Raw genomic sequence first — 24,282 nt, 5'->3', positions numbered from 1 at the left:
TCACTAAAGAAGGGTTGGGTGAATGCGCATATGAAACTGGTGGGGTTCGCTACCTCCAACAAGGTTACGAACCCCTGTTATAGTTGCCATGTCCACCGTGGCATTTCTTCTTTTCCTCTTCTTTGTTCCACGTAAGATAACATTGTGAAGACTCTCCATGTGTGTCTTTTCCCCACAGTTTGTATGACCAACTGTCCCACCCTCATCGTGACGGTGGGACTTCCAGCCAGAGGGAAGACGTACATCTCCAAGAAGCTGACACGCTACTTAAACTGGATAGGAGTGCCCACCAAAGGTATCCCACCTCACTAATGTCTGACACTCAATATTTCATATTTACTACCCTTGACAGTGAAAATACGAATATCACGTGATTACGAAGGGATTCCATATTAGCAAAAAAAAAAAGTATGGGATGGTATCAAATGTGCGATACAAGCAGTCCTTTCACGTGTTTACTTGTGCAAAGCTGGACAGCCAGTTAACATCTAAATGTCCTTCATTTAGCACACAGAGTTGGTGTTTTTTTCAAGTCACTTACAAAAGGCATACTTGCCAACCCTGCCGAATTTTCTGGGAGACTCCCGAAATTCAGCGCCTCTCCCAAAAACCTCCCGGGACAAATACTCTCCCGAAAATCTCCCAATTTTCAGCCGGAGCTGGAGGCCACGCCCCCTCCAGCTCCATGCGGACCTGAGTGAGGACAGCCTTTTTTCACGACGGGAGGACAACAGGGTGACAAGAAATACATTATCCAGACTAGAGATAAATTGTATTATTATGTTTATCTTACCTAAAAATAAATATAATTATTAATTTAAAAAAACAAACAAAAACAAAAAAAATTTTTTACTATATTTTGCTAAAAACATCAAAATCAATTGTATTTTTATTTGTATTTTTTCTGACTCCTTATTACATCCAGGCATTAGAATTATACATTAAAATAAACATATTTGAAATAATTAATTTTAAATTAATTCATTTAAAATGACCATATTTAATTATTAAAATAATTGCTTGTTTATCAACAACTTTAGCATTTTATTCATTGCTTTTTGAAACTCTCAGAAGCCAAGTTATGTTATATTCCTTAAGATTTATTTATGCAAGTTTGAATTATCAATGATCTAAACACAGTTTTGTTTGCATATTTTCAGGATGTAGATATATATATATATATATATGTATATATATGTATGAAATACTTGACTTGGTGAATTCTAGCTGTCAATATACTCCTCCCCTCTTAACCACGCCCTGCCCCACCCCCCACCACGCCCCCACCTCCCGAAATCGGAGGTGTCAAGGTTGGCAAGTATGAAAAGGTAAACATGGTAGGCTCTAGGCTATTAGGGCCTAGCGGCTCCACAGCAGCTAAGCACACAATAGCACACAAGGAAGACATACATAATAAAAATTGAACAATATTGCAGTTTAAAATAGCGTATTTGTCAATATAAACAAGTATCAAATAATTATAGTTGCATATTATAAGTCTCCAAAGCAGAAGCGTATTAGAAAGTATCCAGTAACAAACGGGTCCGCATCATTCAACTTACTGCGTCATGAGCTTAACTTAATGAATGATTGTGACCACTTGGTGTTGCCAAAAAAACAATTACCTATCCACCTAAATTTAAATAGGACCTAAAATCTTCATCCCAAGTGCAGGACTAATAGACTCAAAAACTCCTTTGTCCCACACGCCATCAGACTGTACAACTCCTTTCTTGGGGGGGGGTACTACGATGACAGGGGATGCAAAACAATAACATATACTCCCATTATTTATTATCTACTTTTGAAATTATATCTCAATTCTGTGCACTGCTGCTGGAATTTTAATTTTCCTGAGGGAACTCTCCTGAAGGAATCAATAAAGTTCTATCTATCCATCTATCCATCCATCCATCCATCCATCTTTAAAAAAATCATAATATGACCCCTTTTAAAGACAGCATAAGTCCATTCTCGATGGTTATTAATAAATAAGTTAGTGTTTTTCATACCTACCCTTGTTCTGTTTGACTTATTTCACTTCATCAAACCTCTTTTACCATTCCTCACTACTACTAATAAAATTATGCATATTTCCTGCTGATACCTCATTGGATTAGTATCGATATCAGCCAATACTCACAGCTTCAATACCTGTATCATTTTGTAAGGTAAAAGGTTGTATGGGACAGCCTGAATGGTTCCACCTGCACCATTCAACATGTCTGAAAAGGATTAGGAAGAAGCAGAGTTGATTTAACTCTAACCCTTGTCCATGTCTCAGCAAATATTGATCTTTTCTTCACTTCCTTTGTTCAAATGTTGTACAATGTGTAGAAATGAATATATAGTGAAAAGTCAATAATAAGAATGAATGAAATTGTTGAAATACATAATTTCATCATAAATAACAGCTAAATAGCATAATTGCTTTAATAGGATTAGAAAAATGAGAGAATAAAGCTTGTGCAGAGATAGGGAAGGTAATAGAGAGGAAAAAATAAAGTAATTACAGATTTCAACTAAAATAAAAAGATGAATAAACAAAAATGCATTAGTATAGAACTTGTATGTTGCATGAATAAATACAGGATGAAACAATATCTTTATGATCAGTGAATTAAATCGAATATTTCTGGATTTGGTTGAAATGGAAATAGTCGTCCCTCACAGTTTATTGCACTATCGCTGTTTTGCAAAGCATAGTCTACTTGTTTTATTGGCATACAGCTTAAAAATATTGTGTAATAATTCAAAATATGAATACTACAGTAGTGTTGGCCTCCAGATGAGACCAAAGCAATGTTCAGTATCGTGGCCACTGATAGGCTGATCTTCAGGCCGATTACTGTAATGTATCAAAGGAGAGTAAATGTGACTAAAATGTGTTATTTCATGTCTAGGTGGTTCTCACAATGTTAAAAACTACATGTAGAAAGATTTGATGCTCTATTTATGAACATTTTATGATGAATAATTCCTTCTTCACCACAGTCAGGCCCAGAACCAATCAACAGTGATAAACAAGAGTGAATCATTTGTGTCTTCAATGTGTCCCAGAGTTCAACGTGGGTCAGTACCGCCGAGAGCGCGTGAAGATCTACAAGTCCTTCGAGTTTTTCAGTCCCGATAATGAAGAAGGCGTCAAAATCAGACGGTGAGCGCGTTGCACCAACAACACCCGTCACATACAACAACGTAACGTTGAGCAATTAGCAACACTAGCATTGCTGTGTGTGCTAAAGTGCTATCATTAGTCACATTTTAACTGCAGCATCATGCTAGCTTAGCATTTTCACTGAAGAATATAATGACAGCGCCCACATCTGGAGCTGACATACGGATGGTTGCCAGAGCTTTGTTTTAAGGTGTGCAGTGAAGCCTGCTTTTAACAAAGCCGCTGGCATAAATGCAAATCTCCTGTTCATACATCTTGCAATAAAGGAGCTCTTATGGAATCTCAATACGTTTAATCGATCACAACTGGACTGTTTGGTTTGTCTTGGAGGACGTTTCGCCGCTTTTTTTGGAGTATAAATATTTGGGGTTTTGGCACCAACCGCTTGGACTAGATCTGACCAATCTAAGTCTATGAGCGGGAACTGATGGAGTCTCCTCAGATGAGCAGCAAAACGTCTTCTAAGACAAACCAAACAGTCCAGTTGTGATTGATTGAACGCCCTGAGATGACTATGACCTGATGAATGAGATCATTCATAGACACGGCTCTTATGGAAGTGTTATTGTAGCAAACTTATTTGCCAACGTGTATCTCAATCTGTGTGTGCAGAATCCAATTTGTGTGTGTGTGTGTGTGTGTGTGTGTGTGTGTGTGTGTGTGTGTGTGTGTGTGTGTGTGTCTTTTAAGTTGTCTGTCCGTATTATGATTTGAGTGCGTAAAAATAAAATAAATAAAAAATATATATATATTAGAGATGCGCGGTTTGCGGGCACAACCGCGGAGTCCGCGGATTATCCGCGGATCGGGCGGATGAAATAAAAAAAAAAAAGATTTTATCCGCGCGCGGGTCCGGTCGGGCGGATTAATTAGATATATATATTTTTTTTTTTTTTTTTTGCGGGTGGCAGTTAAACCAATTCGGAAATATATATACATAGTTAAATGTTGTTACCCACATATGAAAAACGAGCAGGCACCTGCTGCATATGCCACAACAGAAGAAAAAAAAAGAAAAGAGATGGACACTTTTACGGAGCGGAGAAGGGACGCCTCGCCGGGGTCCGGGACCGAGGCCCCTTCCCCTGAGAGGGCCCCACCGGGAGCCGTAGCTGAGGCGATCCGCGAGAAGGGCCCGACGCATGTCCAGGGTCACTACCGCGCCCACCGCACCGACACCCCGCCTCGTCCGCCTTCGCCGCGGCCGGCGTCACGCGCAGCAGGTAAGCAGCTTACCTGCCCGCCACCCCCGTGGCCGGGGGCTCGTAACATGGGTCACTCCGCGCGCTCCGCCCGCGCAGCTTACCTGCCCGCCACCCCTGTTGCCGGGGGCGCGTAACAGGGGTCACTCCGCGCGCAGTGCGCTCACGAAAGGGGTGGGGCTCACCCTGGTTTATATAGAGAGCAGGACGGTGGCCATGGAAGTCGGAACCCGCTAAGGAGTGTGTAACAACCCACCTGCCGAATCAACTAGCCCTGAAAATGGATGGCGCTGGAGCGTGGGCCCATACCTGGCCGTCGCCGGCAGCGAGACGCGCTTGGAGGTGCGCTCAGCGCGGCTCCCATATGATTGCGCACTGGTGTGCGTCTGGGTCGTGACAGCGTGGCACGCGAAAGTCTGTGCTGCATTGGATCAGTCTCCTTTCTTTAACAGGCAAAAGCTTTATAACCTCACCATACCTGCCAACTTTTGAAATCAGAAAAACCTAGTAGCCAGGGTCCAAGGGCCGCAGGCCCCGGTAGGTCCAGGACAAAGTCCTGGTGGAGGGTTCAGGGCTTCGCCCCCCGACGCAAAATGATTATTAGCATTCAGACAGGTTAAAATGTTGCTAAAAACAGCACTTTTCTATCAGTCACAGTGACTTTTCAAAACAAAAATATTACAGCAAAAATCATATGGGTTGATTGGCATGTTTATTCTGTAAGCTAACTTCAATAGTTTGAAATTATTTTGACAGTTAATGCCAGTTATCCTGTCAACCTTTCACAAGACTTCAATTTGTTAATTGAAAGTATAAACAGTATACACACTTTTTACAGTAAACAAATGGTAAAACAGTACTAAACAATTCCATTAAAAAAAAATTGGTGTCATTATTAACTTTCTGTCCAAGCTTGTATAATCTACTGCCTTGTTCAATTGTAAAAAATATTCTGTGCCTAAAATTCACATTTCTATCACAATTATCATACTGTAAACATGGTAAGCTAACTTCATTAAAATTAATAGTCCTGTCAATAGCATGGAATTACAATTCAAATGTAGTTTTTTTGTAAGCCTTTCAAAAGAATTCAAAATATGAAAAATTAATGAAAATTAATTGAAGCCATCAGACACTTGAAAAGTGGCACATCACATCTCTAATGTAATCATTTGAACTTTTCAACAGAAATAGCACTGCAAAAATATTAAGGACATACTTCTGTATTTTGGTAGTTATGCTGTCAACATTTAACAAGATTTCTTCAATTAATAAATAGTATAAACACTTTTAACAGTATGTCGTGCTGTGAAATACAGCCGACAGGATTGTGCACCAAACACGAAGCAAGGCCAAAGCGCATGCGGTGCAGGAGAACAAAGGACTTCTTTCATTTAAGGTTTGTGATAAACCATCAAACTCATTCGTTAAAAGGACTCTATAGTAATATAAAGCGAATTTTTCTGGACATTATCATGCAAGAAAAGTTTATTTTTGGGACCGCGATCACCGCGTAATGATTTTTAAAGGTTGCATTACAAACATTTAACGGTCCCATGTGATCAGCCAGTGCGATTGGAAGTCCATGCTCAATTATTGCCTCCGTAAATAAAACTTCGGCATTTATCACATCCAAAGAATCTGTTTGGGCGACGAAAAACGTTGAAAGTTTTCCACTTGTATCGCTAGCAACGGCATTAGACTTGTGTTTTTTTGTCCCAAAGTGGTCTTTTACATCGCTAATTCCTCCGTGTCCGATCGAAAAATCTTATCTGCACAAGGTGCAATTCGCGTAGTTTTCACCCTTTTTTTTTTTTTAATTAATGAAAAACCGTATTTTTTATCACTGCACCCGTAACCCGGAATAGGTTGATGAAAACCGTACGAATTACGGGAAAACCGGAGTAGTTGGCAGGTGCCTCACTAATGCCTTGCATCGTCTATATTAGATATAACGGGCGGGTGCGGGCGGATGGCGGGCGGGTGCAGTTCTGATCAAACGTTACATCGGGTGGATGGCGGATGGTTGACGACTTTCTGATGCGGTTGCGGATGAAATATTTGCCTATCCGCGCATCTCTAATATATATATATATATATATATATCTTTGTCTGTATGAAATAAATATCTGTCTGTCCTTGTTATGATTGGTCTGTGTAAAAAAAAAAAATCTCTCTCTATATACAGGTAAAAGCCAGTAAATTAGAATATTTTGAAAAACTTGATTTATTTCAGTAATTGCATTCAAAAGGTGTAACTTGTACATTATATTTATTCATTGCACACAGACTGATGCATTCAAATGTTTATTTCATTTAATTTTGATGATTTGAAGTGGCAACAAATGAAAATCCAAAATTCCGTGTGTCACAAAATTAGAATATTACTTAAGGCTAATACAAAAAAGGGATTTTTAGAAATGTTGGCCAACTGAAAAGTATGAAAATGAAAAATATGAGCATGTACAATACTCAATACTTGGTTGGAGCTCCTTTTGCCTCAATTACTGCGTTAATGCGGCGTGGCATGGAGTCTATGAGTTTCTGGCACTGCTCAGGTGTTATGAGAGCCCAGGTTGCTCTGATAGTGGCCTTCAACTCTTCTGCGTTTTTGGGTCTGGCATTCTGCATCTTCCTTAACACAATACCCCACAGATTTTCTATGGGGCTAAGGTCAGGGGAGTTGGCGGGCCAATTTAGAACAGAAATACTGGTATTTCTGTTCTAAATTGGCCCGCCAACTCCCCTGACCTTAGCCCCATAGAAAATCTGTGGGGTATTGTGAAAAGGAAGATGCAGAATGCCAGACCCAAAAACGCAGAAGAGTTGAAGGCCACTATCAGAGCAACCTGGGCTCTCATAACACCTGAGCAGTGCCAGAAACTCATCGACTCCATGCCACGCCGCATTAACGCAGTAATTGAGGCAAAAGGAGCTCCAACCAAGTATTGAGTATTGTACATGCTCATATTTTTCATTTTCATACTTTTCAGTTGGCCAACATTTCTAAAAATCCCTTTTTTGTATTAGCCTTAAGTAATATTCTAATTTTGTGACACACGGAATTTTGGATTTTCATTTGTTGCCACTTCAAATCATCAAAACTAAATGAAATAAACATTTGAATGCATCAGTCTGTGTGCAATGAATAAATATAATGTACAAGTTACACCTTTTGAATGCAATTACTGAAATAAATCAAGTTTTTCAAAATATTCTAATTTACTGGCTTTTACCTGTATATATCTGTTCAAATTATATTTGTCTGTGTAAAAAAACAAAAACAAATATCTGTCTGTATTATAAATTGTCGGTGTAAAAGTCTCCGTACGTATTATGATTTGTCTATGTAAAAAAAATAAAAAATGTCTGTTCAAATTATGATTTTTCTGTGTAAAAAAATACATTAAAAAAATCTCTGTCTGTATTATAAATTTTGTGTAAAAAAAAAAAAAAAAAATCGTGTGTCCGTGTTATTTGTCTATGTAAAAAAAAAATTTAAAAAATTGGTCTGTCCGTATTATGATTTGACTGCGTAAAAAAAAAAAAAAAAAAAAAAAAATATTATTTATATATATATATATATATATATATATATATATATATATATATATATATATATATATATATATATGGGCTCACCACCCATAGCAGGGGTCATAGAGGTCGGGTGCGATGTGAGCTGGGCGGAAGCCGAAGGCAGGGCACTTGGCGGTCCGATCCTCGGCTACAGAAGCTAGCTCTTGGGACGTGGAACGTCACCTCGCTGGGGGGGAAGGAGCCTGAGCTAGTGCGCGAGATGGAGAAGTTCCGGCTAGATATAGTCGGACTCACTTCGACGCACAGCAAGGGCTCTGGAACCAGTTCTCTCGAGAGGGGCTGGACTCTCTTCCACTCTAGCGTTGCCGGCAGTGAGAGGCGACGGGCTGGGGTGGCAATTCTTGTTTCCCCCCGGCTCAGAGCCTGGCAGGCCCAAACGCATTGTGAGGGTTTGCTGGGAACGTCTAGCAGAGTCTCCTGTCAGAGAGAGTTTCAATTCCCACCTCCGGAAGAACTTTGAACATGTCACGAGGGAGGTGCTGGACATTGAGTCCGAATGGACCATGTTCCGCGCCTCTATTGTCGAGGCGGCTGATTGGAGCTGTGGCCGCAAGGTAGTTGGTGCTTGTCGTGGCGGTAATCCTAGAACCCGTTGGTGGACACCGGCGGTGAGGGATGCCGTCAAGCTGAAGAAGGAGTCCTATCGGGTTCTTTTGGCTCATAGGACTCCTGAAGCAGTGGACAAGTACCGACAGGCCAAGCGGTGTGCGGCTTCAGCGGTCGCAGAGGCAAAAACTCGGACATGGGAGGAGTTCGGTGAGGCCATGGAAAACGACTTCCGGACGGCTTCGAAGCAATTCTGGACCACCATCCGCCGCCTCAGGAAGGGGAAGCAGTGCACTATCAACACCGTGTATGGCGAGGATGGTGTTCTGCTGACCTCGACTGCGTATGTTGTGGATCGGTGGAGGGAATACTTCGAAGACCTCCTCAATCCCACCAACACGTCTTCCTATGAGGAAGCAGTGCTTGGGGAGTCTGTGGTGGGCTCTCCTATTTCTGGGGCTGAGGTTGCTGAGGTAGTTAAAAAGCTCCTCGGTGGCAAGGCCCCGGGGGTGGATGAGATCCGCCCAGAGTTCCTTAAGGCTCTGGATCCTGTGGGGCTGTCTTGGTTGACAAGACTCTGCAGCATCGCGTGGACATCGGGGGCGGTACCACTGGATTGGCAGACCGGGGTGGTGGTTCCTCTCTTTAAGAAGGGGAACCGGAGGGTGTGTTCTAACTATCGTGGGATCACACTCCTCAGCCTTCCCGGTAAGGTCTATTCAGGTGTACTGGAGAGGAGGCTACGCCGGATAGTCGAACCTCGGATTCAGGAGGAACAGTGTGGTTTTCGTCCTGGTCGTGGAACTGTGGACCAGCTCTATACTCTCGGCAGGGTCCTTGAGGGTGCATGGGAGTTTGCCCAACCAGTCTACATGTGTTTTGTGGACTTGGAGAAGGCATTCGACCGTGTCCCTCGGGAAGTCCTGTGGGGAGTGCTCAGGGAGTATGGGGTATCGGACTGTCTGATTGTGGCAGTCCGCTCCCTGTATGCTCAGTGCCAGAGCTTGGTCCGCATTGCCGGTAGTAAGTCGGACACGTTTCCAGTGAGGGTTGGACTCCGCCAAGGCTGCCCTTTGTCACCGATTCTGTTCATAACTTTTATGGACAGAATTTCTAGGCGGAGTCAAGGCGTTGAGGGGATCTGGTTTGGTGGCTGCAGGATTAGGTCTCTGCTTTTTGCAGATGATGTGGTCCTGATGGCTTCATCTGGCCAGGATCTTCAGCTCTCGCTGGATCGGTTTGCAGCCGAGTGTGAAGCGACTGGGATGAGAATCAGCACCTCCAAGTCAGAGTCCATGGTTCTCGCCCGGAAAAGGGTGGAGTGCCATCTCCGGGTTGGGGAGGAGATCTTGCCCCAAGTGGAGGAGTTCAAGTACCTCGGAGTCTTGTTCACGAGTGAGGGAAGAGTGGATCGTGAGATCGACAGGCGGATCGGTGCGGCGTCTTCAGTAATGCGGACGCTGTATCGATCTGTTGTGGTGAAGAAGGAGCTGAGCCGGAAGGCAAAGCTCTCAATTTACCGGTTGATCTACGTTCCCATCCTCACCTATGGTCATGAGCTTTGGGTTATGACCGAAAGGACAAGATCACGGGTACAAGCGGCTGAAATGAGTTTCCTCCGCCGGGTGGCGGGGCTCTCCCTTAGAGATAGGGTGAGAAGCTCTGCCATCCGGGAGGAGCTCAAAGTAAAGCCGCTGCTCCTCCACATCGAGAGGAGCCAGATGAGGTGGTTCGGGCATCTGGTCAGGATGCCACCCGAACGCCTCCCTAGGGAGGTGTTTAGGGCACGTCCGACCGGTAGGAGGCCGCGAGGAAGACCCAGGACACGTTGGGAAGACTATGTCTCCCGGCTGGCCACAGGAAGAGCTGGACGAAGTGGCTGGGGAGAGGGAAGTCTGGGCTTCCCTGCTTAGGCTGCTGCCCCCGCGACCCGACCTCGGATAAGCGGAAGAAGATGGATGGATGGATGGATGGATATATATATATATATATATATATATATATATATATATATATATATATATATATATATATATATATGTATGTCCGTATGAAATAAATATCTGTCTGTCCTTGTTATGATTGGTCTGTGTAAAAAAAAAAAAAATATATATATATATCTGTTCAAATTATATTTGTCTGTGTAAAATAACAAAACAAATCTCTGTCCGTATTATAAATTGTCGGTGTAAAAAAAAGTCTCCGTACGTATTTGTCTATGTAAAATAAAAAATAAAATGTCTGTTCAAATTATGATTTTTCTGTGTCCGTGTTATTTGTCTATGTAAAAAAAAAAAAAAAATCGGTCTGTCCATATTATGTCTGTTAAAAAAAAAAAAAAAAAAAAAAAAAAAAAAAAATCTGTCTGTCCACATTACAAATTGTCTGTGTAAAAAAAAAAAAAAAAAAAAAAAAAAAAGTCTGTTCAAATTATGATTTGTCTGTGTAAAAAAATATATCGGTCTGTCCGTATTATTAATTGTGTGTGTAAAAAAATAAAAAAATAAAACAAAACAAAACAAAATACGTTCTGCCGGTATTATAAATTGTCTATGTAAAAAAAAAAATCTGTCCACATTTCAAATTGTCAGTGTAAAAAAAAAAAAAAAAAGTTTCTATTATGATTTGTCTGTGTAAAAAAAAATAAAAAAAATGTCTGTCCATATTATGATTTGTCTGTGTAAAAAAATATATCGGTCTGTCCGTATTATAAATTGTCTGTGTAAAAAAAACAAAAAACAAAACAAAAACGTTCTGTAGGTATTACAAATTGTCAGTGTAAAAAAAATATATCTGACAAATTGTCAGTGTAAAAAAAAATGTCTGTCCGTATAATGATTTGTCTGTGTAAAAAATGTATGTCCGTAAAAAAAGTGTGTGTATTCAGATTTCTTTTTACACGAGACTTTTGTGACACTTGGCCGTGTAGGACTTGTCTGTGTGTACAGTGATTAGAAGTGTGAAAGGATGTGTGTAACTCCCCTTTTGCTTTTCCTTATACTCACCACTAGTTGGCACTACACACTACACGCACAGACTGAGATATTATGATGTTACAATAAAACTTCCATAGGCTCCATCAGTAAAACAAAGTAAGAGTTTAGTATTTTTGGCGTAGAAGTTTAGTCATGTAAATGTTTGTGTCCCACAGCCACTGTGCCATGGCAGCTCTGAACGATGTGCGACACTACCTGAGTGTGGAAGGAGGACAAGTGGCGGTGAGTCCACTTCGGAGGATAAATTAAGTGTCAGGTGAGAGTAAATTTCTTCAATGTCCTCTCAGGTCTTCGATGCCACGAACACAACCAGAGAACGAAGAGCAGCCATTGTCAAGTTTGCAGAGCAGAACATGTTCAAGGTAAGGCAACAATGGAGTCACCTGCGGAGTCTTGGCTAACTGCTCCTGTGCTCCACCAGGTGTTCTTTGTGGAGTCTGTGTGTGAAGACCCAGACATCATCGCACAGAACATAGTGGTGAGTGTCCTTGTGAGGCAGAGACAGCAGCTACACTGCGAAAAGTCAGTGTTCAAAAACAAGAAAAAAACAAAACAAAAATTTGGGGTATTTTATTTGAACTAAGCAAAATTATCTGCCAATAGAACAAGAAAATTTGGCTTGTCAAGACTTTCCAAAACAAGTAAAATAAGCTAACTTCAATGAATCCAAAAATATCTTAAAATAAGTATATTCTCACTAATAACAAGTAGAGATGTCCGATAATATCGGCCTGCCGATATTATCGGCCGGTAAATGCTTTAAAATGTCATATCGGAAATTATCGGTATCGTTTTTTTATTATCGGTATCGTTTTTTTTATTATCGGTATCGGGTTTTTAAAAAAAATAAAATTATTAAATCAACATAAAAAACACAAGATACACTTACTAAAATTAGTGCACCAACCCAAAAAACCTCCCTCCCCCATTCACACTCATTCACACAAAAGGGTTGTTTCTTTCTGTTATTAATATTCTGGTTCCTACATTATATATCAATATATATCAATACAGTCTGCAAGGGATACAGTCCGTAAGCACACATGATTGTGTGTGCTGCTGGTCCACTAATAGTACTAACCTTTTAACAGTTAATTTTACTCATTTTCATTAATTACTAGTTTCTATGTAACTGTTTTTGTATTGTTTCACTTTCTTTTTTATTCAAGAAAATGTTTTGAATTTATTTATCTTATTTTATTTTATTAATTTTTAAAAAAAGGACCTTATCTTCACCATACCTGGTTGTCCAAATTAGGCATAATAATGTGTTAATTCCCCGACTGTATATATCGGTATCGTTAATTAAAGAGTTGGACAATATCGGAATATTGGATACCAACAAAAAGCCATTATCCCTAATAACAAGTGCACTTTTCTTGGAAAAAAATACCTTTTTGCTCAATGTGTTGAAAAATATTTTTCAATTAAGTAAATGCTAGTGCCATTATCTTGACATAATGATATGCGCTCTGCATTACATTTCTTGAAACCAGCAAACTTACACTAAAAACTAATTTATTGTTCTTAAATGGAAAGGCAACAAGACAACCGCTTGTTACTCTCGGGGTCTCAGGCAAATCATATGGTCTAAAATGCATTTTTTTCCATTGATAACATGACATCATCGTGCCAAGTGCGTGCTCTTTCAGTCAATTAGTGCGCATATTTACAGCCCGGACCCCGGCCAAAAATGTTTTCATTGTAATTCTGAAGAATTCATCTGAATGTGCATAAACTATTTCTGTTGAAAATGTCACATGTTAAATGTTTAAATATTAACTGTCAGTTTACTGTACTGTGCCAACTGTACTACTATATGAGTACGTATTTTCTATTGTTTCATTGAAAATAAAACAGCAAAGTCCATTTGGCTGTCATCTGTTTTAATTATGAGACAAAATTGTGTCAGTCATGATTTTTTTTTCATGCTTAATACATGCTTGCCAACCCTCCCGGATTTTCCGGGAGACTCCCGAAATTCAGCGCCTCTCCCGAAAACCTCCCGGGACAAATTTTCTCCCGAAAATCTCCCGAAATTCAGGCACACAATATAAACAGGTGCCTGCCCAATCACGTTATAACTGTAGAATGATCGAGGGCGAGTTCTTGGTTTCTTATGTGGGTTTATTGTTAGGCAGTTTCATTAACGTCCTCCCAGCGCGGTAACAACACACAACAACAGCATTTCGTCTACCGTAAAGCAGTTCGTCTGCCGTAAACAGCAATGTTGTGACACTCTTAAACAGGACAATACTGCCATCTAGTGCATTTGATGAAAGCACTTTTGTGCGTGCCACACATCAATGCATCATTAGGGCGTTCAGCGTGGTTAGAAAAATAGTGACAAATAGAACAAGGATGGACAATTCAACCCTTAACTCAACAATGAGTAGATGAGTGTTATGTGTGTATATGTGTAAATAAATGAACACTGAAATTCAAGTATTTCTTTTTTATATATATATATATATATATGAAATACTTGACTTGGTGAATCCTAGCTGTAAATATACTCCTCCCCTCTTAACCACGCCCCCAACCACGCCCCGCCCCCCACCTCCCGAAATCGGAGGTCTCAAGGTTGGCAAGTATGGCTTAATATAAGAAATTATTACTTTAAAAAAGTAGTTTTATACTTGTGAGTGTTGATGACACAGCTTTGCAACAGTTGATATTCTACTTTCAAACATGTTTTACTCAGTATAGGTCATCAAATGTCAGCAACAAGATGTAATATCTTACTGAGATCATTTAGGACCAAAACCCTTAAAACAAGTAAAACACTAACATAAAATCTGCTTAGTGAGAAGAAAATAAGCAAATGTCACCCTTATTTGAGATATTTCATCTTACTTAGATTTCAGTTTTTGCAGTGTAACTAAGTCCTTGTGTCTGCAGCAAGTCAAGCTGGACAGTCCAGACTACATCCACTGTGACACCCAGGAGGCCATTGAAGACTTCATGAAGAGGATCAAGTGTTACGAGTCCTCCTACCAGCCCCTGGATGACCTGCTGGACAGGTCAGCGTGAGACACATCAAGTATACTATACAACACCGCAGCCGCTGCTACAATATGACAACATTGTACAGTTCGTTTAAAATAACATCTTACATATGTGGGTTTCCTACAGCCACAGCTGTGAAGGCTAAATATGTTATTTGCTTTTGTAGACCACGCACACGACACCACAATAAGGATTTTAAAGATATATAAGCTACTGACGCTAACAAAGCTACTATTAAAGCTACTAATGCTAATTAAATTATTAACTTTAATAAATCTACTAAAACTAATAAAGCTACTAACGCTAACAAAGCTACTAATACTACTACTATTAAAACTACTAATGCTAATAAGGATTTTAAAGATATTCAAGCTACTGACGCTAACAAAGCTACTAAAGCTATGCAAGTTAATAAAGCTATTAACGCTAATAAAGTTACTAAAGCTAATAAAACTAACGCTAATAAAGATAATAAAGCTACTAATGCTAAAAAAGCTACCAATACTAATAAAGCTACATAAGCTATTAATGCTAATAAAGCTATTAACTTAAAAAAAAAAAACTACTAAAGTTTATAAAGCTAATATAGTAAAGCTACTAACGCTAACAAAGTTACTAATACTACTACTATTAAAGCTAATAATGATTTTAAAGATATTTAAGCTACTAATGCTAGCAAAGCTACTATTAAAGCTACTAATGCTAATTCAATTATTAACTTTAATACAACTACTAGTTTCTAAAGATGCTAAATCTATTACTATTAAAGCTAACAAAGCTACTAATGCTCATAAGGATTTTAAAGATATTTAAGCTACTGACGCTAACAAAGCTATTATTAAAGCTACTAATGCTAATTCAATTATTAACTAATAAATCTATTAAAACTAATAAAGCTACTAACGCTAACAAAGCTACTAATGCTCATAAGGATTCTAAAGACATTTAAGCTACTGACGCTAACAAAGCTACTATTAAAGCTACTAATGCTAATTCAATTATTAACTTTAATAAGTCTACTAAAACTAATGAAGCTACTAATACTACTACTAATAAAGCTATTAATGCTAATAAGGATTTTAAAGATATTTAAGCTACTAATGCTATTTAAGATAATAAATCTACTAATTCTAAAAAAGCTACCAATACTAATAAAGCTACATAAGCTATTAATAAAAATAAAAAAAACTACTAAAGTTTATAAAGCTAATATAGTAAAGCTACTAACGCTAACAAAGCTACTAATACTACTACTATTAAAGCTACTAATGCTAATAATGATTTTAAAGATATTTAAGCTACTAATGCTAACAAAGCTACTATTAAAGCTACTAATGCTAATTCAAATATTAACTTTAATACAACTACTAAAGTTTCTAAAGATGGTAAATCTATTAAAACTATTAAAGCTAATAAGGATTTTAAAGATATTTAAGCTACTGATGCTAACAAAGCTATTAAAGCTACTAATGCTAATTAAATTAACTTTAATAAATCTACTAAAATAATAAAGCTATTAATACTACTACTATTAAAGCTACTAATGCTAACAAATCTACTATTTAAGCTACTAATGATAATTCAATTATTAACTTTAATACAACTACTAAAGTTTCTAAAGATGGTAAATCTATTAACGCTACTAACACTAACAAAGTTATTAATGCTCATAAGGATTTTAAAGATATTTAAGCTACTGACGCTAACAAAGCTACTATTAAAGCTACTAATGCTAATTCAATTATGAACTTTAATAAAACTAAAACTAATAAAGCTACTAATACTACTACTATTAAAGCTACTAATGCTAATAGTTATTAACTTTAAAAAAAAACTACTAAAGTTTATAAAGATAGTAAAGCTGCTAATTATGATTATAAAGATGTTTAAGCTACTAACGCTAACAGAGATACTATTAAAGCTACTAAGACTAATTAAATTATTAACTTTAATAAAACGACTAGTTTCTAAAGATAGTAAACCAACAAACTAATAAAGCTACTAAAGGCGATAATAAAGCTAATAATGCTAACAAAGCTATTAAAACTACTTAAGGTTATAATGCTAATAAAGCTATGAACTTAAAAAAAACTACTTAAGATTATTAAGCAAAAAAGATAGTAAAGTTATTAATGCTCATAAAGTTACTAATGCTAATAAAGATAAAGCTACTAATACTGATAAGGCCATTAAAGCATACTAAAGATAATACAACTATTAACTTTAATGAAAATTACTCAAGTTTTATAAAGATAGCTAACCTACGAAAATGAATAAAGATAATAAAGCTACAAACGCTAAAAAAGTTACTAATGCTAATAATAGTAATCAATATAATAAAGCCACTAACGCTAACAAAGCTACTAATACTGATAAAGCCATTAAAGCTACTAATGGTAATAAAACTACTAGTGTATAAAGATAGCAAAGCTACTAAAACTAATCAAGATAATAAAGCTACTGTTAACAAAACTACTGAAGTTAACAAAGCTACTAATGACTATAATACAGCTGCTAAAGCTAATAAGACTATTAGCTACTGAAGACAATACCACTTATTAGCTATTATCTGTAGTAGCTTTATTCGACTTAACGCTAATAAAGCTTCTATATAACGCTAATAAAGCTTCTAAATAATGCTAATAAAACTTCTATATAACGCTAATAAAGCTTCTATATAATGCTAATAAAGCTTCTAAATAACGCTAATAAAACTTCTATATAATGCTAATAAAGCGTCTAAATAATGCTAATAAAACTTCTATATAACGCTAATAAAGCTTCTATATAATGCTCTATATGACGCTCCTAAAGACAATATTGCTATTAAAAGTAATGAAGTTATGTCCTGCCCACAGGGAGCTGTCCTACATTAAGATCATGGACGTGGGTCGTCGGTACCTGGTGAACCGCGTGCAGGACCACATCCAGAGCAGAATCGTCTACTACCTGATGAACATCCACATCACGCCACGCTCCATCTACCTCAGTCGCCACGGCGAAAGCGACCTCAACATCAAAGGACGCATCGGAGGCGACTCGGGCTTGACAGCGCGAGGCAAAGAGGTGCTCATGATCTACCTTGGTCAACTTCTATCTCTTCTTACTGCTCTGCTTCCTCTTTGCCAGTATGCCAAATGTCTGATGAAGTACATTCAGGACCAGAACATCCAGGACTTGAAGGTGTGGACCAGCCAGATGAAGAGGACCATCCAGACCGCAGAGTGTTTACAAGTTCCTTATGAGCAGTGGAAGTCTCTCAATGAAATCGATGCTGTGAGTCCACATGTCGCATACATGAATAGTGTCCCTGAACGATTGATTGAGACTTTTATTAGTAGGTTGCACAGTGAAGTACATATTCCATACAATTGACCACTAAATGGTAACACCACTTAAATTGATTCATGATACAGATATATACTATCACTAACGCACCACGCTGCTAATGCAAGTCGAGCCAAACAATCTTGGCAATATGTCGACACCATATTAGCCCCAAGTATTTTGCCACCTGCCTTGACTCACATATGAACTTAAAGTGCCATCCCATTCCTAACCCATAGGGTTCAATATGATGTCAGTCCAGCTTTTGCAGCTATTACAGCTTCAACTCTTCTGGGAAGGCTGTATGTTTATAGGAATTTTCCACTATTCTTCCAAAAGCGCATTGGTGAGGTCACACACTGATGTTGGTGGAGAAGGCCTGGCTCTCAGCCTCCGTTCTAATTCATCCCAAAGGTGTTCTATCGGGTTCAGGTCAGGACTCTGTGCAGGCCAGTCAAGTTCATCCACACTAGACTCTTGTCATCCATGTCTTTATGGACCTTACTTTGTGCACTGGTGCACAGTCATGTTGGAAGAGGAAGGGGCCCGCTCCAGGAGTTAGGGTTAGCCCCTTAGTTCCTGTGAAAGGAACTTTGAATGCTCTAGGATACCAAAACATTTTGGACAATTCCATGCTCCCAACCTGTACAGTTTGGAGCGGGCCCCTTCCTCTTCCAACATGATAGTGCACCAGTGCACAAAGTAAGGTCCATAAAGACATGGATGACAGATTCTGGTGTGGATGAACTTGACTGGCCTGCACAGAGTCCTGACCTGAACCCAATAGAACACCTTTGGGATGAATTAGAACGGAGACTGGGAGCCAGGCCTTCTGTGTGACCTCACCAATGTGCTTTTGGAAGAATGGTGAAAAATTCCTCTAAACACTCCGCAACCTTGTGGACAGCCTTCCCAGAAGAGTTGAAGCTGTAATAGCTGCAAAAGATGGACTGACATCATATTGAACCCTATGGGTTAGGAATGGGTTCATATGTGAGTCAAGGCAGGTGGCCAAATACTTTTGACAATATAGTGCAGTTCTGTATTCTAGTCTTGATGACTTTCATCTTGAGTATCAGAAACACGTAGAAGCGCGCGTGTTTAGTACATGTGTGTGACGGCATCAGTAGATGTAAACAAAGTCATGTGGTGTACTTTAATAAAGAAGGTGAGAAGCACAATTGAAGGGAGGAAGTGAGTGTACTAACAAGTGTTGTGTTGCTGCCAGGGTGTGTGTGAGGAGATGATGTATGAGGAGATCCAGGAACATTATCCTTTGGAGTTTGCCCTCAGAGACCAAGACAAGTACCGCTATCGCTATCCCAAAGGAGAGGTAGGACTCCATGTTCACCTTTTATGACCTACTTGTGTTGATTGTTGTTTACATGGTGTCTTCTTCAGTCGTACGAAGACCTGGTGCAGAGACTAGAACCTGTCATCATGGAGCTGGAAAGGCAGGAGAATGTTCTGGTGGTTTGTCACCAGGCTGTGATGAGATGTCTGCTCGCTTATTTCCTCGACAAGACTGCAGGTACTCTACCACATGTGCCTTACTTAGCAATTACTTAACTTAAGGAATGTTTAGAGAATACTTGATCAAACTTAAAGAATACTTAGGGGAGACTTACATACTTGGGGATACTTAGATAATACTTAGGAATAGTTAGGGAATTCTTAGATAATACCTCAAGATACTTAGGAATAGTTAAGGAATACTTGGGGATACTTAGATAATACTTGGGAATAGTTTGTGAATACTAAGATGATATTTAGGGGAAACTTAGATAATAGGTAGGAATAGCTAGATCATACTTAAGGAACACTTACATAATAACTAAAAATACTTAGGAATAGTTGGGGATAATTATATAATAGTTAGGATACTTAGATAATACTTATGAATCCTTAGATAATACTTAAGAATACTTGAACAATTAAGATAGCTTAAGGGATACTTGGGGAATAGTTAGGGAATATTTAGTACAGTACTTGGGGGATACTTACTACTTAGATAATATTTAGGAGAAACTTAGATAATAGTTAGGAATTTATAGGAATAGCTAGATAATACTTAAGGAATATTTAAATAATACCTAAATATACTTAGGAATAGTTAGAGGATACTTAAAGATACTTAAATAATACTTGAACACTTAAGATAGCTTTAGGGATACTTGGGGAATAGTTAGATAACACAGTACTTGGGGGATACTTACTACTTAGGGAATGGGTATGGAATACTTAGATAATATTTAGGGGAAACTTAGATAATACTTAGGAATACTTTGATAATAGGTAGATAATACCTAAAAATACTTAAGGATACTTATAGTTAAAGGGTACTTAAAGATACTTAGATAATACTTGAACAATTAAGATAGCTTAAGGGATACTTAGATAACACAGTACTTAGGGGATACTTACTACTTAGGGAATAGGTATGGAATACTTAGATAATATTTAGGGGAAACTTTAGATAATACTTAGAATTTATAGGAATAGCTAGATAATACTTAAGGAATATTTAAATAATACCTAAAGTTACTTAGGAATAGTTAAATAATACTTATGAATCCTTAAATTCTTAAGAACACGAATAATTAAGATAGCTTAAAGGATACTTAGGGAATACTTAGATAATATTTAGGGGAAACTTAGATAATACTCAAGGAATATTTAAATAATACCTAAAGATACTTAGGAATAGTTAGATAATACTTAGGGATACTTAAATACTTAAGAACACAAATAATTAAGATAGCTTAAGGAATACTTAGGGAATACTTACATAATAGTTAGAGAATACTTAGATAACACAGTACTTACATAATAGTTAGATATTATAGCATTTAGGGGATCCTTTGATAATACTTTGGGGATTTTTAAGAATACTTAAGAATTTGAAATTAATATTTTAAAGGCGATGAGGATTGTAAATGTGTTTGTGTTGCATTATATGTGGTGTGAATGTAAAGCTTTGCTCCACAGATGAATTGCCTTACCTCAAGTGTCCTCTGCACACCGTGTTGAAACTCACCCCTCTGGCTTACGGTAACCATGAACATCCTTCTGACACGCTCGCTAATTAAAGGAAGCGTTGAAAATTCCTGACAAGACTTTGTTTGTTTGGTAGGATGCAAAGTGGAGTCCATCTATTTGGGTGTGGACGCAGTGAACACACACCGAGAGCGACCGCAGGTACGTCACACACACGCAACACCCGAGCGCACGCCTTGAGTCCGCTCGGGTGTTGCGTCATTTTTTACCAAGGACGACGCCTCGCTCTTGACTCGCCGACACCAGCAGATAAACACTTTTGAAAACAACGCTCGCACTTTTCCTTTGACTCCTGCCACGCCACATGTTTGTTCCTGTGTGAAGAATGTTCTTGTCTTACCTCATCGCCATTCAAGTATTGTTGTTTCTTTTGTCTTTGTAAACATTTCCATGTCAATATGCAACTTTACAAATAAATTCTCTTGTTTTCATGTGGAGCTTGGTTTGCATTTCTTTTTCCACAAAAGACATTCAAGTGGTGGTTTTGCTGAGCAACTCTGACGGTGGTGTGTGTGCTGTCACCTTTCAGAACATCAACGCGCAGCGCAGCACGGAAGACGCTCTGCAGACCATCCCGGCGCACTTCTGATCCTTCGCTTGAAGCCGTGAACTTCTCTCGCCAACATGAAGACGTTAGCCACCTGATTGGGGGCCAAAAAAAAAGTCACGTTTGTGCTTTGAAGTGGATGGACTGTGAAGTTTGCAGCACTCGTGCATTTGAGTCATCACCAAACTGTACAGCTTGTTGCAATTTTACAAAGATGTTATTAGAAAAAGCTTGGAATATTTCTATTTTTTACATGTGGTCGTCTATAAGCTGTGCAGTCGTCACGCAGAAGGAGAATTCAGTGACCTGTCCTTCCTCAACACTACACTTCTACTCATTTGGGATGACTGTGGTTGTCAGGGTGATTACACTTAATGGTCAACTTTGAAGGTGTAAAATAGGGGTGTCCAATGTGCTTAAATTTTCGGAAAATGATGTACCGTATTTTTCGGCGTATAAGTCACACCGGCTGAAAATGCATAACAAAGAAGGAAAAAAACATAAGTCGCATATTTTGGGGAAATGTATTTAATAAAAGCCAACACCAAGAATAGACATTTAGAAGGCAATTTAAAATAAATAAAGAATAGTGAACAACAGGCTGAATAAGTGTACGTTATATGAGGCATAAATAACCAACTGAGAACGTGCCTGGTATGTTAACGTAACATTATGGTAAGAGTCATTCAAATAACTATAACATATAGAACATGCTATACGTTTACCAAACAATCTGTCACTCCTAATCGCTAAATCCCATGAAATCTTATACGTCTAGTCTCTTACGTGAATGAGCTAAATAATATTATTTGATATTTTACGCTAATGTGTAAATCATTTCACACATAAGTCGCTCCTGAGTATAAGTCGCACCCGCGGCCAAACTATGAAAAAAACTGCGATTTATAGTCTGAAAAATACGGTAAGTTATTACACTAATTGACACAATTGCAATATTACTTTGGACTATTTTTAGCATCTTCACTGTACAAAAACGGTCAAAATATCTCTGCCTCTTTAATATGTGACCTGTAGTGCAAGATGTTTGGACAGCTGACCTATCATTTTCTAAATACGTTTGTGTGTTGAATATTTTACAGTGAATTTTTATATCATTAAAAAGTTGTACAAATGTCAAAGCTGCTTCAGTTATTTAAGTTCAGGGTTTCTGGTTTGGTTTTCAAATTGGGCTTTTTTTTATCCTTGTTTCAAACTAGGCTTGGGGTCGGTTCATATTAGGGTTTTGAGCTAGGATTAGGGTTTATGAAAACTATTTCAGACCATGTTAGTTACATTCGCCATTTTGTCTTTTTTTCTTACATTTTTTTGTTGTCAATATGATGTGGGACAACAAAACTTGAGATGCGGGACAACAAAGCTGGAGATACGGGACAACAAAACTTGAGATGCGGGACAACAAAACTTTAGATGCCGGACAACAAAACTTGAGATGCGGGAGGACAACAAAGCTTGAGATACGGGACAACAAAACTTGAGATTCTGGACAATAAAACTTGAGATACGGGACAACAAAGCTTTAGATGCTGGACAACAAATCTTGAGATACAGGACAACGAAACCTGAGATGCGGCACAACAAAACCTGAGATGCGGCACAACAAAACTTGAGATGCTGATAAACAAAGCTTGAGATACAGAACAACAAAACTTGAGATGCTGGACAACAAAACTTGAGATGCTGATAAACAAAGCTTGAGATGCTGGACAACAAAACTTGAGATGCTGGACAACAAAGTTTAAGATGCTGGACAACGAAACGAGATGCAGCACAACGAAACCTGAGATGCGGCACAACAAAACCTGAGATGCGGCACAACAAAACCTAAGATGCGGCACAACAAAACCTAAGATGCGGCACAACAAAACTTGAGATGCTGATAAACAAAGCTTGAGATACAGAACAACAAAACTTGAGATGCTGGACAACAAAACTTGAGATGCTGGACAACAAAACTTGAGATGCTGGACAACAAAACTTGAGATGCTGGACAACAAAACTTGAGATGCTGGATAACAAAACTTGAGATGCTGGACAACAAAGTTTAAGATGCTGGACAACGAAACATGAGATGCAGCACAACGAAACCTGAGATGCGGCACAACAAAACCTGAGATGCGGCACAACAAAACTTGAGATGCTGATAAACAAAGCTTGAGACACAGAACAACAAAACTTGAGATGCTGGACAACAAAACGTGAGATGCTGATAAACACAGCTTGAGATACAGAACAACAAAACCTGAGATGCGGCACAACAAAACTTGAGAAGCTGATAAACAAAGCTTGAGATACAGAACAACAAAACTTGAGATGCTGGACAACAAAACTTGAGATGCTGGACAACAAAGTTCAAGATGCTGGACAACGAAACATGAGATGCAGCACAACGAAACCTGAGATGCGGCACAACAAAACCTGAGATGCGGCACAACAAAACCTAAGATGCGGCACAACAAAACTTGAGATGCTGATAAACAAAGCTTGAGATACAGAACAACAAAACTTGAGATGCTGATAAACAAAGCTTGAGATACAGAACAACAAAACCTGAGATGCGGCACAACAAAACTTGAGAAGCTGATAAACAAAGCTTGAGATACAGATCAACAAAAGTTGAGATGCTGGACAACAAAACTTGAGATACGGGACAACAAAACTTGAGATGCGGGACAACAAAAGGCCCCAACCCCCACTTTGGACGCCCCTGCAATAGAGTGTGTTTTATCTGACTAATCAAACAAAAGAATAGATAGATGTGTGTTATTGCTCACAGACAGTCAACATTACATTGCACTTCTG

At 38.6% G+C, this 24,282-nt stretch overlaps 1 protein-coding gene across 2 annotated transcripts in view; it reads left to right on the top strand.

Annotated features, from left to right (window-relative positions):
• LOC133587287 (6-phosphofructo-2-kinase/fructose-2,6-bisphosphatase 4-like) overlaps nucleotides 1–22,610 on the top strand; it is a 39,214-nt gene extending 16,604 nt beyond the window's left edge. Inside the window, exons 2-14 of one of the 2 annotated variants that reach the window (XM_061939820.2) lie at nucleotides 179–295; nucleotides 3,061–3,157; nucleotides 11,678–11,744; nucleotides 11,810–11,884; nucleotides 11,944–12,000; nucleotides 14,424–14,545; nucleotides 17,390–17,597; nucleotides 17,661–17,807; nucleotides 19,087–19,191; nucleotides 19,260–19,389; nucleotides 20,847–20,909; nucleotides 20,992–21,056; nucleotides 21,445–22,610. In XM_061939820.2, coding sequence (XP_061795804.1) covers nucleotides 179–295; nucleotides 3,061–3,157; nucleotides 11,678–11,744; nucleotides 11,810–11,884; nucleotides 11,944–12,000; nucleotides 14,424–14,545; nucleotides 17,390–17,597; nucleotides 17,661–17,807; nucleotides 19,087–19,191; nucleotides 19,260–19,389; nucleotides 20,847–20,909; nucleotides 20,992–21,056; nucleotides 21,445–21,504 — 1,313 coding nt within the window. In that variant the 3' untranslated portion in view covers nucleotides 21,505–22,610. The remainder of the gene's footprint in view (nucleotides 1–178; nucleotides 296–3,060; nucleotides 3,158–11,677; nucleotides 11,745–11,809; nucleotides 11,885–11,943; nucleotides 12,001–14,423; nucleotides 14,546–17,389; nucleotides 17,598–17,660; nucleotides 17,808–19,086; nucleotides 19,192–19,259; nucleotides 19,390–20,846; nucleotides 20,910–20,991; nucleotides 21,057–21,444) is intronic. The other variant, XM_061939828.2, reaches the window with a different exon arrangement.
• The last annotated feature ends 1,672 nt before the right edge of the window (nucleotides 22,611–24,282 follow it).

This window comes from Nerophis lumbriciformis, linkage group LG03, assembly GCF_033978685.3.
Source record: "Nerophis lumbriciformis linkage group LG03, RoL_Nlum_v2.1, whole genome shotgun sequence".
NCBI classification, from domain to species: domain Eukaryota; kingdom Metazoa; phylum Chordata; class Actinopteri; order Syngnathiformes; family Syngnathidae; genus Nerophis; species Nerophis lumbriciformis.
The sequence above is the reverse complement of the archived record's forward strand: the minus strand, read 5'-3'. Positions and strand labels throughout refer to the sequence as shown.